The sequence below is a fragment of the Pecten maximus genome, chromosome 5, assembly GCF_902652985.1.
Source record: "Pecten maximus chromosome 5, xPecMax1.1, whole genome shotgun sequence".
NCBI lineage: Eukaryota > Metazoa > Mollusca > Bivalvia > Pectinida > Pectinidae > Pecten > Pecten maximus.
Genome location: NC_047019.1, coordinates 13412150 through 13429474, shown reverse-complemented (window position 1 = coordinate 13429474; position 17325 = coordinate 13412150). Strand labels below are relative to the sequence as shown.

The window sequence follows — 17325 nt, the reverse complement described above, 5'->3', positions numbered from 1 at the left end:
ACAATATACTGTACCTGGAGAACTGGTGATGCGTGATCCATCTTTATACCAGGTGAAGAAAGCATGATAATTGTGAGGAGTGAGGATCTGACAGGTGACATTCATAGGCTGACCACTGACCACTGTCTGAGTCCGAGGATAGATGGTCAGCACTGGCTGGGGAATGACCTCTACCATCTGTGACCGCTGGCTGGACAGTCCAGTGTCATCGTATACTTGACACTCATATTTTCCTACAAAGGGAAAGAAGTGATGAAAGTTGTATATCAGTATATTTAGGAGAAAAGGGTTCTACACCATATGTATCCTATAATTTGCTCTTACCTACGGTAAAGTTCAGAATTAAGTTGGGGAAAGCTTACACATATATTGGTGAACCACTGATACAGCAACAATCTAATAGAGAAGAAATCTTATTTGTATAGAAACTGCATTTGAAATAGCTAAACATGTATGATCTTAACAGTTGTATAAGGCATATGTTGCTACACCACCGTAATTCTATAAGCTCAGTCATTTTTTCAAAAAGAGATTTCTACAATGTCTAAGACTTAAAAACACCTAGATTTATCTCCCTTTAACCGCAAATTATCAAGACAAAACAAGAGGTCCACAAGTCCTGTATCACTAATAATTCTGTTAAATTAATTGAAATCATATAAAGATTATGGTTGTAAATCTTGGTTCTGTATTGACCCAACAAACTAAAAAAAGTGATAAGATTAGAAACAATGTACCAATTAACTATCAATAAAACCAAATTCGCCATTTGAGGCAAGGCTGACTGAGTTTCAGATTTCATTTTGATCAACAATATGACAAACATTTGTATTGCACAATGAAGAAGACATTTGAGCCTTATGATAAAGGCAAAATGTGTCTCAGCCTTGGTGGCCATTGGATTTTGATGGAGAATTAGAAATAACAGCATGGGATTATGGCCAAGAAACAATGGATCACTCCACTAATTAAACTGAAGAGGGATTCTCCCCTGCCAACTCGGTAGGAAGATGTTTAATTTTACTAAGGTAACATTAACAACATTTTAACACGTCAAGCAATGTATACCTGTGTCATGTGCTACAATAGGACTGATGACCATTTTGTATGACTTCTGTGACGGTCTATTTGGATTAGCCGGTTCTTCCGAGATGTGCCATCGAGTTGAAGTATTGGGCCTGATGACCGATCCGTTGAATGTCCAGCGACTTTGGACAGTCCCCACAGCCCCTATAATGTCAGCTGTGCAGATGAAGGCCACGTCCATATTGTTATAGATGTCTGTCGTGTTCACAGAGATCTCCGTAATCCTGATGTAACCGTCTGTAATAGTCGCAACAGACAACGGGACAATAAGACAGACAGATTTTTTTTATATATCGCTAATTAATGAAGAACTTGTTCTCAATTTAATTCTGCTATCATTTTTACGCATAAAAATCTCAGCATAAAGCAGAGGCATGAAATTAAGAAATCAAGATGGTGAAACTATATATCTTAGAGGCTTTGTACAATGCATTCAAACATTTAATTTCTTCATAACATTTTCAATCAGTAAACTCAGCTAAATAGAACAAAAAATGTTTTAACAGAAACAAAGTTAAAATGAAATCTTTAAGACTACTTTAAAAGCAACAGAGTCATTAAATATTTTATATACATGTATTACCTCCTGAGCTTACGACAAAATACTGAGGGTCCACGGACATGTTGCCGACCCAGCCAGTCTGCATCTGTGACTTGAAGCTATTTGACACACTGTCAATGCTACCAGACTGGTTCAGGGTCACTAATGCATCCACAATCACACTGCCTTCCCTAGAGAACAAAAAACAAAATCAATAATCTTGAAAAAAAACATAAAAATATCTGTCCAAGTCTCAAGGAAGTGACCCTTAAGATACATATTAAATGAATTTTAAAAACACCTTACATTGTTTTATTTTCACTGTCACAGTCATAATTATAAGAGATAATAATGTATTGTTTTCGAACTCATCATTATCATACTGATAATAATTACCTCCCAATTATTCAACATACAACCATTGCATTTCTTGTGTAATATTCGAGGTAAAAGTAATTTTCTTATGTTTTTTCATTACACAGTATATACTTTGTAGATATATCAATTAAAATGGACAATACATTAATGATGAACTATCTTGATCTTATGCATTGGCACAAAAAAATCAAAGTTGCTCAGAATTACTTAACTTACAGACCTAACTATCCAAATATTTTGAAATATAACTGTGATTCATACCTCTCATTATTTACATGTAAATGGAAGGTCGTTAAATCCATTTATCAAGATTTTTATAAAAAGAACCTCTTTGGACATAATATAACTAGACCCTCTATTCTTCAAAGTTAACTAATACACCTGGTTCAAGTAACATGAACAATAATAGGGAAAACTATTCCAAAAATGCAAATTGATGTAGAGTTAACAATTGTTACCACACCTGAAGGAGACCACACCCACAGACAGGTAACCAGCGATTCTCTTCATGATACCATCCAACTGAAAATGATTAATAATTATATTTATTTTAATGCATGTCAAAGTTGTATGCACAATTTCCTTTTAATTAATTAGATGCATTACTTGATTATACTGGCTCAAAAGAAGTTTTTACTTCCTTATGAATTATTTTTTTATATATATGTTCAGTAATATCATTTTACTTTTTACATTTTTATGAAAGCAGAATTTTTTTTTAATTCAAATATTTTTCCACATAATCACATACATCTATACATCACATATGTAATTGGATATATTATTATTCACATTACAACTCAATATCGTTTTACTTTTTACATTTTTATGAAAGCAGTTTTTAAATTCATTAAAAACAATAGAACAGATCATTAAAACGGCATATTCCAACAGGACTCGGTCAGATGTAATAAAGTGAAATGACATGAGATTAAATATATGTAGATTAGAGACAAACTCACATTGTCCTCCACTGATCGTTTGAAAGTTACGAAATCATACGAGTTATCGTCAAGCAAAGTTTGAAGGAATTGTTGTCCTGGCAACCGCAGTGACATCATAAAACTGGACAGGATAGGTACAGCTAGGAAGAAAGATAATATTTATAATAAAAGATATAAATAACAATTAAATTAATCTTCAGTCTATCAACAAACAAAGAGAATCTATTGTGACAGTAAGACAGACATTTGTAGTTTCTGTTAAAAATTGTACATTTATCTAAATTAAAGTAAGCGGGTACATTTGTACAATCACTCATAACTGGGCGATGAAACAAGTAGACACACTAGTTCGTTGGGAAGATTAGCATATTAAATAGCCAATATATTTCACAGACATGTCATATATACAATATTTATGACCTGAACAGATTGCATGGAAAACATGAAACAGTACACTGGTTGCATCTTTACAAAATTAGCATTTGCATTATTTTTGTTTGCTTTGTTTATTGGCCTGTGAACAACCAGGGTCATTTTGAGGTTGGGTCTTCATGTAGTAGTTGGTGACTACATCAACGAACAACCTACAGAAGACCTGCTGCATGCCATCCACAGCAATTAGGGTAAAAGTGTCTTGCCCAAGTACAACTTCTTACTATGGCACAGACTGGCCCTTTTTCTCAGTTTTCTGAGAAACACAAACCGACAGAGGTAGGAAGCAACAAACCACGCACCTTTGATCTTCATCTGAGATTATGTGGCCAGCACTTATTTATTTTCCATAAAATTTATATTAATTTAGGTATATCTATATCAGAGATACAAAACCACTGAAAGTTTGACCCATTGGGATATAAGAAACATGAAAGACTAAAACAACAAAGGATGTGGATGGACACAATGCTTGGTTTTAAGGCTGAAATACCTGGCATCACCAATGTAACGGAGGGAGAGGAAACATTGCCGTAGTTTGTGATGGCTGTAAGCTCTACAAGGTACTCCTGTCTCCGGGATGAGCTTGGTGATGAGGCTTCCGGTTACACTGGGGTCAGGCGGGGTCATGAACGAGTGTCGGTCTGAACTGGACACAGCTGCCAGGACAAAGTTTGTTGTGACCGCGTAATAGTCAGCTCGTTCATACAGCCATTCCACCTGGACTACTGTACTGTTTATGGGGAAGGCATTAAACACAGGGGTAGGGGGCAGCACTGGAACAACAAAAAGAAACAGATTAGTCATAAAAGATGGGATCAAGGACGCAGCACTTGAAAACAGAGAATGACCAATCGGAGGCTTAGAAAGTGGTTACACACTGCGGTGTGTAAACAAAAACAATAACACACTGCTACAAATTCTATCACATGCCATATCAGTTGTAAAACAATCGTAGTTATGGGATAAACCCATTTGAAAGAACTTGTAAAGATACTGTGTCTACATTTCAGTCTTTTCAAGATAAAAAATTGTCAAGTTTTAGTAGCTGCAATAACAATGGCTTGAAATATTGAAATATCATTAAAACATATCTTGAAATGCATTGAACTAATAAATGAAGATCATGCCAACATTCTAATCATAGGACTTACAGTTGACTATAACCCGTCGTAATATTTGTACAGATAGGGGTGGTGTAGCTGAGTCAGAGATGACCAGTGTGAGGTCATAGGATCCTGTCTGGACAGGCAGAAGGTTCTTCGTCCTGATGGTGTAATCTCCACCTTGTTCCTCCAGCATGAACACATCCAATACTGGAATCAAAATGGAAACTTTATTAATGTTACAATAATGGCAAAACAAATTCTATCAACTTAATTGTATAATTCATTTTTGGCTGGACGGAAGTGTGCAAGGGGTCTTAGTGTGGGAAGAAAGAGTACACCCATGTGGATGGGCAGGTGACCCAAACCGTACACCCATGTGGGCAGGTGACCCAAACCATACACCCATGTGGGCAGGTGACCCCAACCGTACACCCCTGTGGATGGGCAGGTGACCCCAACCATACACCCATGTGGATGGGCAGGTGACCCAAACCGTACACCCATGTGGTTGGGCAGGTGACCCCAACCATACACCCATGTGGATGGGCAGGTGACTCAAACCGTACACCCATGTGGATGGGCAGGTGACTCAAACCGTACACCCATGTGGATGGGCAGGTGACTCAAACCGTACACCCATGTGGATGGGCAGGTGACCCAAACCGTACACCCATGTGGATGGGCAGGTGACCCAAACCGTACACCCATGTGGTTGGGCAGGTGACCCAAACCGTACACCCATGTGGATGGGCAGGTGACCCCAACCATACACCCATGTGGATGGGCAGGTGACCTAAACTGTACACCCATGTGGATGGGCAGGTGACCTAAACCTGTACACCCATGTGGATGGGCAGGTGACCCCAACTGTACACCCATGTGGATGGGCAGGTGACCCAAACCGTACACCCATGTGGATGGGCAGGTGACCCCAACTGTACACCCATGTGGATGGGCAGGTGACCCCAACCGTACACCCATGTGGATGGGCAGGTGACCTAAACTGTACACCCATGTGGATGGGCAGGTGACCCAAACCATACACCCATGTGGATGGGCAGGTGACCTAAACTGTACACCCATGTGGATGGGCAGGTGACCCAAACTGTACACCCATGTGGATGGGCAGGTGACCCCAACTGTACACCCATGTGGATGGGCAGGTGACCCCAACCGTACACCCATGTGGATGGGCAGGTGACCCAAACCGTAAACCCATGTGGATGGGCAGGTGACCCCAACTGTACACCCATGTGGATGGGCAGGTGACCCAAACTGTACACCCATGTGGATGGGCAGGTGACCCAAACCGTACACCCATGTGGATGGGCAGGTGACCCAAACCGTACACCCATGTGGATGGGCAGGTGACCCAAACTGTACACCCATGTGGATGGGCAGGTGACCCCAACTGTACACCCATGTGGATGGGCAGGTGACCCCAACCATACACCCATGTGGATGGGCAGGTGACCCAAACTGTACACCCATGTGGATGGGCAGGTGACCCCAACCATACACCCATGTGGATGGGCAGGTGACCCCAACCATACACCCATGTGGATGGGCAGGTGACCCCAACTGTACACCCATGTGGATGGGCAGGTGACCCAAACCATACACCCATGTGGATGGGCAGGTGACCCCAACTATTTCACATCAAATCAGGGAATAAAACCCAACAAACTTCCTAGGTAAAAGGCAAGTGTGGTACCACAGAGTCACCCAACCACCATAGTGTAGTTTACAGGTATCATAACAGATCATTTATTCCTAGACTTTTCAAAGTTATTGTAGTCCTGTGTTATTCTTAGATCAATCCGAGATTAAAGTGTGTTATGGACAAAAAGACAATAACTTAGCTTTCTAAGTCTTTTTTACCAGAAAAATGAAATAGACGTCATATACATCATGTACTAAAATTCCTAACAACAAGAAATATGCCCCTCTCCTGGCTGTGAGCTAACCTGAGGGAGTATAGGATTGCTGGGAGCTTACCTGAGGGAGTATAGGTAAGGATGGCTAAGAGCTTACCTGAGGGAGTATAGGTAAGGATGGCTAAGAGCTTACCTAGGGAGTATAGGTCAGGATGGCTGGGAGCTTACCTGAGGGAGTATAGGTAAGGATGGCTAAGAGATTACCTGAGGGAGTATAGGTAAGGATGGCTAAGAGATTACCTGAGGGAGTATAGGTAAGGATGGCTAAGAGCTTACCTCATGGAGTATAGGTAAGGATGGCTAAGAGCTTACCTGAGGGAGTATAGGTGAGGATGGCTGGGAGCTTACCTGAGGGAGTATAGGTAAGGATGGCTAAGAGATTACCTGAGGGAGTATAGGTAAGGATGGCTAAGAGATTACCTGAGGGAGTATAGGTAAGGATGGCTTAGAGCTTACCTCATGGAGTATAGGTGAGGATGGCTGGGAGCTTACCTGAGGGAGTATAGGTAAGGATGGCTAAGAGCTTACCTGAGGGAGTATAGGTAAGGATGGCTAAGAGATTACCTGAGGGAGTATAGGTAAGGATGGCTTAGAGCTTACCTCATGGAGTATAGGTGAGGATGGCTGGGAGCTTACCTGAGGGAGTATAGGTCAGGATAACTGGGAGCTTACCTGAGGGAGTATAGGTGAGGATGGCTGGGAGCTTACCTAGGGAGTATAGGTGAGGGTGGCTGGGAGCTTACCTGAGGGAGTATAGGTCAGGATGGCTGAGAGCTTACCTGAGGGAGTATAGGTAAGGATGGCTAAGAGCTTACCTGAGGGAGTATAGGTAAGGATGGCTAAGAGCTTACCTCATGGAGTATAGGTGAGGATGGCTGGGAGCTTACCTGAGGGAGTATAGGTCAGGATAACTGGGAGCTTACATGAGGGAATATAGGTGAGGATGGCTGGGAGCTTACCTAGGGAGTATAGGTTAGGGTGGCTGTGAGCTTACATGAGGGAGTATAGGTGAGGGTGGCTGGGAGCTTACCTGAGGGAGTATAGGTCAGGATAACTGGGAGATTACCTCAGGGAGTATAGGTGAGGATGACTGGGAGCTTACCTGAAGGAGTATAGGTGAGGATGGCTGGGAGCTTACCTGAGGGAGTATAGGTGAGGATGACTGGGAGCTTACCTGAAGGAGTATAGGTGAGGATGGCTGGGAGCTTACCTGAGGGAGTATAGGTGAGGATGGCTGGGAGCTTACCTGAGGGAGTATAGGTGAGGATGACTGGGAGCTTACCTGAGGGAGTATAGGTGAGGATGGCTGGGAGCTTACCTGAGGGAGTATAGGTGAGGATGGCTGGGAGCTTACCTGAGGGAGTATAGGTGAGGATGACTGGGAGCTTATAGGTCAGGATGGCTGAGAGCTTACCTGATGGAGTATAGGTGAGCACGGCTGAAAGCTCTTTGTTTTCTGGGGTGACATCATAATCTGTACACTGTATATGTAACAGGAGTGTTCCCACAGCATCATCTACACCTACTGTGACACTGTTACCGATTATCTCATCTTGATAAAAACAACTCGGTACCTCATTGATGTCAGTTACAGAAACCTCCACCCTTGCAGTAGACCGCAACAAGGAGAAGTCATTCAATGCCTGCAGAGGAAAAAAACTTCACCTGGTGTATTCAGCGAAATATTTACACTACTAAATTTTGTTCCACAAAAATAAAAGACTAAGATGGTATAATCAGTTTCCTCAAAATTACCAATCTACTAGTCAGAAGATTAGATAACACATCCAGAGTTTCCCCACATTGGAAGATACATATTCTGCTACTCACATAGAAAGTAAACATATACTCTGCTAAATAAATGTATTTTACAGCCCGATTATCTGAATTTTATTCCAGAGTTCACTTCAAATTGTAAACATTACATGTATCTCTTCATATGTCTTGATTAATCGTTTATCAAATAAATCTGAGGATCAAAAATCTAATTATTAAATGGACTTTTTTATAAATTACAGTTTAACTTCGTTTTTCTTAAATCATTGGACTGAGGTTTAGATTGGTTTCTCTCTGAGCAGGAGACAGACCTGAATGTCTAAAATGATCGTCTGTGCTGCATAACCCCGCATCGATACTCGGGTAGTGATGGCACCAGTTGAAGCATCAAGACGAAAGATATTGGTGACGTTAGACCAGGTCCCACCTGTTTAAAAACATGTTAAATGTAGATTAGTACAATACTACATGTAATAAGTACAAAGTAAGTAAGTACAGAGTAAAGCTGTATTACTAGGTATAAAAAGAAGGGCATGCCCCTGGGTCTCAGATTTTTTTTTTCGGGGGGAGGGGGCTCAAATATTCACACGTTGATTTGAACATTTTCAAAAATTGAAAAGTTGTGATTTGTTATGGAAGAACATGTAGTGATTGAGTATATTGCAGGCCATGTATTTGCAGAAAAGCAACTGAAAATTCTGATGAGGTAAAAATACAAGTACTACTACATTAAGAATTTACAGTGTGTGATTGGCTGACCCATACCTGTAATTGAATACACTATAGAACCACTGGTGGAGGCAGTGGTGGCGGTTACCGTGGTGACCAGCTGTCCAGTTATATGGGTTTCTGGGATACCAATATTGTAAGTGGTTCTGGTGAACACCGGATTGGATTGGTCATACTTCACGTCTAAAGGCTGGTGGTACATGTAGTACGCTAAACCATTAAACACTGACACTGTCATCTGTAAAGAGGAAAATGTATCATTAATTCTTTAGGTACTTATCTCATACATATCTACCAAGATAGACACCCTCACTCATAGATATAATAAGTATCTTAAGTTCTAAAGCAAATGTCAACCACATCATTTGAAATAAAGAAAAATAATGCAAAATTGATTTCCTTCTAGCGTCATACCAATTTCTTCCTCATTTCATACCCAGATTTTAAAATAAGCTTTTTTAATATATGCTACCGGTAATATTTGATAGGGCACCAAATACAGAGAATAGCCTGAGAAACTTTTCTTTGAAATAATAATAACTAATTGATTTTATTGTTTGTTGCTCCATGAACATCTTCCATGGTCGCTTTGAGGCAATATCTCCTTGTAGTAGCTGCTGCCTACCAGGGTCACTTTGAGGCAAAAATCTCCTTGTAGTAGCTGGTGGCTACCTCATCAAACAAACATAGCCACACACAGCACATGAAGATTGGTGATCTAATTTTCCTTGAGAAAAATTAAACTCCCCAGGTTGGGATTAAACACACAACTCAGATCTGATGATTTATTGGTTTACAAGTTTATCTTGGCTCCTTCTCTTAATTAGATATGACATGTAAGGACAATAGGAAATACTACTTACCCCAAAGCTGCCACTCTGGACAAGGTTGTAACAGAGCTGGTACTGTCCCTTAGGTGACTGGACCTTTGTGAAGCCAGCAGTATAGTTCCCGCTCTCTGTGTAACTAAGATGTGCGGTCTGCCCTGGCAAGGTCGGGTCAACACAGTTCATCGTCAAGGTAAGGCATTGATCTTTGACCCAGACATTTGGGTACTGCACCTCAGGCTGGCAAACAGCTTTAATAGCAACTAAAATCAAAATACAAACACTTGTTCTGAGTATTTACTATATATATGATTTGTATATATATAATTGAAAAACTTTTAAATTTCAAATTGAAATTGATTTCATCAAAATATTTTTGGCTAAAAAATTTGTCATTGATCAATTTCTTTATTTCTTGGACTTTGAAATGTAATTAATAAAGTTTGGATGAAGATAACGGAAAGGCTTACTAGTAATGATGAGAAAATATCTTCGTTCAGTGGAATATGCCACCTAATCATTATACTTCTGGCAATGAAATATCGACAACAATAAAATATCTATTTCATACTTTTCAAAACTGAAAACCAAAGCAAATTCTGCATTCAATAAATCAATGGTAACTTCAAAACCATTTACACATAGTGACTTATTAAAATGGTCATACAATTAAACAATTTTGGATAGAAGGTACTGTTAAATATACTAAACGAGGTTTTGCATCAGATACATCCAATTAGAATATATGTGAGATTGAGTTTGATGCCAGGAGATATATGTGATGTGTGTACTTACTATCAACATTAACTGTGATGGTCACTGAGGTGGACAGTGGTGGTGTACCTCCATCACGGACACTGACCAGTACTGTGTAACTTGGATCAAACCTGTCCAGTGACCTACTGATGGTCAACTCACCCTGGTCAGACACATTGAAATAATCTACAAGCAAACAAATAGAAGGCATTGTAAATCTCAAGTTAGGTGATTGAGGACTCGTATCCTTCTACTTAACCCAACTGGTCAAATGTAACACTTTAACACTGACTGACGAACAGTTGACAATGACGGGTGAACGTTTGACCATGATTGATGACCAGTCGTCCAAAAATCTAAACAAGTGTAGACTTTGATATCATTATACTATTAAGTAATTAATTATAATTAAAATTATTGGAAATGATAATAAAATCCTGTCAACTATAATAAAGAAAAGAAGTAAATGCTGCCATCAATACCAATTGCTAAAACATCTAAAATTTACTGACAAATTTTGAAAAATGAAATCCTAAACAAAGATATGTTTTCATTACATGTAATTAAGGAATAAGAAACTCTGAAGCACCATTATCTGAATCACTTACCTACATTAGACTGATAAACTAACTCCTTGTAATTAAGATCTTTGTCATAGTCGTAACAACTAAGTTGGCCTATGACATCGTTGACCTGGGCCAGGAGTGAAATTGATCTTGTCAGAGTTGCGGGGGAGCACACAGGAGCTTCGTTTGTGTCAGCGATCCAAACAGACACAATTCTGGCTTGGGATAGCCCACCCCCGTCTGTGAGCTAAACAGAGAAGGGAGATATAGCTCCTGTTATTTTGTTTTTGTACTCTTTCAGGAACTGAAACTGATCTTTGTGAGAATGTAAATATAACTGAATTATATACTTTGTACTGTTATCATTTTATGATAATTACAATTCTATGTCATTAATCAGAATTAAATTATAGCGACTCATTTCAACACGAGTAATTAACATACGTTGGTATAACCTGTTTCACAATTGTTGTAAAACAAATAAAGTTTACAAGGAGAGGGTCTGGGTTGAGAAATCTTTATTGACAATACAACATAGTTTATGATATTTCAGTTTACTTACTGTGACATTAAATAGGTACAGGTCTTGTTCCGAAGCATTTAGTTTACCCGTAACCAGGAAACAACAGTCAAGCAGGAAGCTGATTGGTACAGCTACATTGTCTGGGACATTGATCACTGAAACCACAAGTCTCATGTTAAGAAATTTAAAACTTACTGACAGTTGAAACAAAAATATATTTAAATGTCTTCCATCTATAAACGTCAATATATTGAACATCTTAATGGCAGAGTGCATACTGTAAACGTGATTATTTTCGCAGGGGGTTAATTTTGTGATTTCAATATGTAAACTAAACGCATAGGGTTAATTTTCATGATCGATCAACATTCGCTTGTAGTTCAAGATTACCCAAATTGACATCAAAATATTACGCGTGGGGAAAATTTTCGCGAACAAAGGGAGTCGCCGTAATTAGCATAAATTTCCCCCTCACGTAAATTTCAACATTTACAGTATTACAAAGTGTTACATATATTTACTGTTTTATTGATTTTCATCTAAAATTAAAAATATAATCTAAAGTATATCACTTGAACACACTGTAAAACATCCAGCTTTGAGTCAAAGTTTAAGCACTGGCTGTCTGGGTCTGTCACGATAAATACCGAATTTACTGGACTTACCATCATAAGAGACGGTGACATCTTTGAACACTGCATCAACATCAGAGTCTCCGGTCTCAAGAATTAACACAGTTGTACCAACAATGGAACTCTCCGATATGGTCATGTTGAACACGGAGTTGAGAAAAAATGGTGGTTCGTTTATATCTTCAACGTCGAATGTCCATGTAACAGTCTGGGTTCCAAAGCCATTACTGACTACTACAGATACCTGCAGATTATGTTATTGACACTCAACACATTAACATATATACGATAACTGTGTTACAATTACATATCAATCTTATATGAAGTGTCTCTCACAGGTAAATTTTTTTTTTCCTAATAATTTGGATTTTGCTTCCATGTTTTTAAAAATTAAAGTGATACAGAGTATTAAATGATTTATATGCTTAGATTATAGAAACAATATTTGTAGACAACATAACTACACATATAGACTTCAGTGAAACATTTTGATGATTGTCCGATGCATTTAAATTTATTATTTTCTTATATGTTATGTACAGGTATGCATAAATTGTTTTAAACCGAAGAGTTGTATGACTCAAGGTAATTAAGAACATGAACTTCAACTTATAGGAACATAGAATTTGCGCACTAAATATAGACATAATCTTGCCCTGAAATCCGTACATAGTAAACTATGGTAGTATAGATACAAATTTACCCTGAAATCCTGAATTCGGTTTTTGATGCTGGATGAAGTGCAGACATTTAGTGGAAGTATGCTGTTGCTGCTGCTGGCTCTGCTCTTTATCTCCGCCACATCCAGCCCCGTCCCCTGGGAGGAAAGAATGGTGACACTACCCCCTGTTGGGTCTTCACAGATCACTTCCTGGCCAACACATGTGCCCTGGGGATCCGTCTCCTGTAAGGTCGCCGTGGTGATGATGCGATCACAGACAGGAGGGATGCTGGCTGGAGACAAGCAAGGAGATGTCATATAGCTCTGATGCCATAGTGGATATGTTCATTAATTACAAAATATATTTTCACTTCCTTAATTACAAGTGTGAAAACAATAGGTCAGTCTGGCTTTTACATGGTGTTGAATGCAATCTCTCTCACTTACTGACAGGATACACATAAGCCTCTTTGGCTCTGTTAAGAGAGTCCAGAACTATCCTACCGGAGACACAGGTTAGATTCCTGTCCTAACAATTGGCAGGAATAGAGGATATCTAACAGTGTCTTCAGTAATAACAAATATATTTCATGAGTGGGGCTAATATTTTGATATTTTTCACAAGTGCGCAGCACGAGTGAAAAATATATCAAAATATTAGCCACACGAGTGAAATATATTTGGTATTACTGAAGACACTGTTAGATATTCTGTTTATTACATTTTTTATCAACGAAAAACCTACCCCGTATGCTAACAAGGCCTACAGCGAAAGTTTGCATACAAAAAAAGTTGTTCCCCCTGTCCAGGTGCTGACATATATGTCGGGCTTTCTGATTGGTCAATTATTTTGGTATTTTCTAATCATTAATTTGATTGGTCAAATCAGCAAAAGTGATATTTTTCACTAGTGAAAAATATGATATTTATAGAATGAATAATTTTTGATATTTCACTGGTAAAAATGTAATAAATGCCTTTCCCTTATTCTTTAATGTTAAGACCCAACTAAACATCATGGTGATGATTTCAGAGTTTCAAGCAGAGATTTGGTAATCTCAAGAAAAAAACAGGGAAAGTAGTTTAGAAAGAATGGGGTGGCCGGTGTAGCTTTTTGCTGAAAACTGTTTTTCCCTGTACTCTCAAACGAATGGGTAAGTGTGGTTTTTTCATATAGTGTTAAATACTGTCTCTGTCAATCTGCTGATGAAGTATGCTTCATTGGCTCAGCTAGTACAGGTACATACAAGGCAGCTTCAGCCAACAATTAAATCATGCTCGAAACCTGGATTCGAGATGTAATGTTGGGGTGCTTGCAAGATAACAGAATAGACAATTTTCAGGAAGAGGATTTTTAAATTGTATATTTAAATTGATATGGTCTTTTTACTTAGGAAGCTGTAACATTCTTTATTCAAGAAGCTGTGACAGTCTACAAATAATGTCAACAGTGGTTGCCATAGACAGGTAACACTTACTGTCAACCAAAACAGCAAGGGCAATGGTCAGATGTCCAGCCTGGGTGTTGTTGTTGATCATAAACTGGTCATAAACTTTCAGGGTCATAGAGTATGTCGTGGTTGAACTTCGGGGCAAACTTTGACTCAGTTCAATTGATCCATTGTCACGGACAACCAAATCTGCAGGCAATCAAGAGTTAACTGTATTCATATATTATTCTTTGTTAGTACGCATCAATTTTACAAAATGAAATAATTTGCCTTGCATTGTTTTTTATTTACTATTAATATGAACGTGCATTACCATATAAAAGAACTAACACAATAGATCAAGACTAACGTAATTAAACGTATTGTAGACCAACTTATTTTCACAGCAACTTAAATCTGTGTTTTCATGCCTAATGACCTTTTTTGCAGTGACTTAACTTCGCAATTTATAGTCATAAAAGGCCTAATATCCTGTGTAGACTGAAACGTTTCACTGCGATTAATTTTCACGGATTTTAATCACCCGCAAAATATGCGAAAATTAATCGCACTGGAAATAAGTTGCTTTATAGTTAACTGCAGTATACGTAGTTGCTGGTTTACTTTTTCAATTCAATAATATTAATAGGTACAACAGTATATATATTATATATCATCATCTGATTACAAGTGTGAACTTTAGACTATAAGTATATAAATGTCAATGGATACAATGTCATATAGAAGGTAAATTTTGTAGAACAGAATCTACTTCCAGTATACTAGTAATTTTTCAACTTGAGAATTATTTATCCTTCATCACTGAATCCAATGTCTGTCTATCCTCAATATCTGGATTCATCACATAATCAATGGAAACCCATGATGGCATTAACACTAACTATTCATAAATAGCATTGTATAACATGAGTCATCATGATTCACCTTCAAAAGGAAGCCAAGAGCAGCAAAATGCTGCAATGAACAGTTATAAACTTCTGTGGAGGTCAATACATGGTTTTATCTACCCAAGAAAAAAAGTTTATTAACCAAGGAGTTAACTCTTCCTAACTATCATGTGGAAATAATGACTTAGTGACTCACAAGATTCTAGGGGTCCACTAAGTATATAAACCAGCTTTTTGTTATCAGGTTGTATGTCGCTGTCCCAACAGTTGACCGCTCCGATGATGGTGCCTGGAGATGTAATAAGACTGGCCGCCACATTGACCACCAAATTCTCACACTGTGGAGGATCATTCTCGTCCAGTATGTCCACCACCACTGTCCTCTCATCACTAAGACCTTGTGGGTCCTCCACCTCGTAAAAAAAAAGCAAATATTTTATGAATATTTCAAATCTAGGAAACTATTAATTTCATAATGACTGGTTATTCAACTTTAAGTGCAATCTATTAACCATCTAAATACCCGTAAGAATAAAAATGCTAGTACACTGGTACTGTGAAGGAACAGAGAAAAACACATTACTGTCGAATTTGTGTCTCTGTCATGATAATCCCTGATTCAACCAACTGAACCAAAGCAGTATGCTCCACTGGCTGAGAGAGAGAGAGAGAGAGATCATTTACATATAACCAATGCTATGTACAAGCCACACTGACCAATTCCTTTAACACTTTTTAATTTTATTGGGATTTTTTACTTTTTACTCTACACCTCAAAAGATATTACAGCACAGCCGGCAAGAGGTCGAGCAACTATGCCACATGCACTTTAATTAGACCTGTCCTGCCTTTAATTTGACCACAAATGTGTTGAATTATAATCTATTTCACTAGCTTGTTCCCGATGGCATTAATAATTTAGAGTTACCTACCTTTGCAGAGAACTGGTATGTAGTCTGTATGGAGGCGTTGAATGTCCTGGTAGTACTGATCATTCCTGTGTCACTGGTGATAGCGAACCCATTAACATCACCAAGGTCTGTACACAAAACAAACAATGACAAACAGTCAATATTACTGTATAAGTAAACATGAAAATTGGGTAACATGCACGCACAAGTAAAAACATAAATTGTTCAGTCTTTGTCTTAGGAAAATATTAAAGTTTGCATCAGGTTAAAACTGTAAAAAATAAAAAAAAAAAAAATCTTAAAACAAGACAATTCTGCTAATATCAGTTCCCCACTAAATGTAGTTCAATGATCAAAATGTAGATCAGAGTGACCTTCTATTGATACATGACATAATACAACCACCTCACCCTGGTACGATTAGGTATTTCCCAATTATGAAGTGATCAAGATGAGCATCGCAGGTGACAGAGCCCATGCAGACAAGCTATGATGTAGGTTGAACATCAAAATATAAGTCAGAGGAACCTACTTTGGTACATGACACGTGGCATTGTTGGTGAACTAATGTCACAAATATGAAGTTACAGCTAAATAGTGTACAGCCTGGTCAAATTTTTGCTTTGATGTAGGTCAAAGGTCAAAATATAGGTCAGAGTGTCCTAATTTTGGTACACAACAACGCCAGGTGAAATGCCAAAGTATGAAGTCCCAATGACAGATATTTTACCAGATAGAGCTCAGACAAGTTAAAATTGACAGAAGGATGGATTAACACAACACAATCCTTTAGTCCCCTTCTTGCTGGTTGTGGATTGATAGCAATCATTCATGTTTATTAGTATGGCTAGCTATACACAATATATAAATATGTGTTGCCTCAGTAGCCAAATGTTGGCACAAGACTGACCTAAAGAGAAGGTGAGCTCGTTGTTGATAGCTAAGATGTCCGCATCCTGTGCTGTGGTCTGCAAGAAGATGTGGCCAACAGGAATTTTCTCTGAGATAGCGGCAACATATACTGGACCAGCAAAGACAGGTCGATCATTCTTCTCTTCCACGATCACATTAACCAGCACTGATGTTTGGTTGAACTGATTTCTCACCTCAACATTGACCTGGTGGAGGAGGAATACAACAGTGTATAGTCAATTCACATCATGGTACTTCATACTGTAC

General features: G+C 38.6%; 2 protein-coding genes across 3 annotated transcripts in view; both read right to left on the bottom strand.

Moving 5' to 3' along the window:
• Positions 1 to 2515, bottom strand: part of LOC117328316 — a 34477-nt gene extending 31962 nt beyond the window's left edge. Inside the window, exons 1-4 of the mRNA XM_033885839.1 lie at positions 2469 to 2515; positions 1670 to 1818; positions 1069 to 1323; positions 15 to 233 (exon numbers count right to left, since the gene is read on the bottom strand). Of these exons, the coding sequence (XP_033741730.1) occupies positions 15 to 233; positions 1069 to 1323; positions 1670 to 1818; positions 2469 to 2515 (670 nt within the window). The remainder of the gene's footprint in view (positions 1 to 14; positions 234 to 1068; positions 1324 to 1669; positions 1819 to 2468) is intronic.
• The window catches only part of LOC117327218 (protocadherin Fat 4-like), a 30468-nt gene continuing 15610 nt past the window's right edge, over positions 2468 to 17325 (bottom strand). For both annotated transcript variants that reach the window (XM_033884088.1, XM_033884089.1), the window contains 17 exons: positions 17057 to 17264; positions 16168 to 16274; positions 15432 to 15648; positions 14376 to 14537; positions 12940 to 13190; positions 12270 to 12480; positions 11644 to 11759; positions 11124 to 11328; positions 10555 to 10701; positions 9796 to 10022; positions 8969 to 9170; positions 8515 to 8630; positions 7842 to 8070; positions 4536 to 4697; positions 3875 to 4157; positions 2968 to 3089; positions 2468 to 2527 (listed from right to left, as the gene is read on the bottom strand). In XM_033884088.1, the coding sequence (XP_033739979.1) occupies positions 3017 to 3089; positions 3875 to 4157; positions 4536 to 4697; positions 7842 to 8070; positions 8515 to 8630; positions 8969 to 9170; positions 9796 to 10022; positions 10555 to 10701; positions 11124 to 11328; positions 11644 to 11759; positions 12270 to 12480; positions 12940 to 13190; positions 14376 to 14537; positions 15432 to 15648; positions 16168 to 16274; positions 17057 to 17264 (2916 nt within the window). In that variant the 3' untranslated portion in view covers positions 2468 to 2527; positions 2968 to 3016. The remainder of the gene's footprint in view (positions 2528 to 2967; positions 3090 to 3874; positions 4158 to 4535; positions 4698 to 7841; positions 8071 to 8514; positions 8631 to 8968; positions 9171 to 9795; positions 10023 to 10554; positions 10702 to 11123; positions 11329 to 11643; positions 11760 to 12269; positions 12481 to 12939; positions 13191 to 14375; positions 14538 to 15431; positions 15649 to 16167; positions 16275 to 17056; positions 17265 to 17325) is intronic.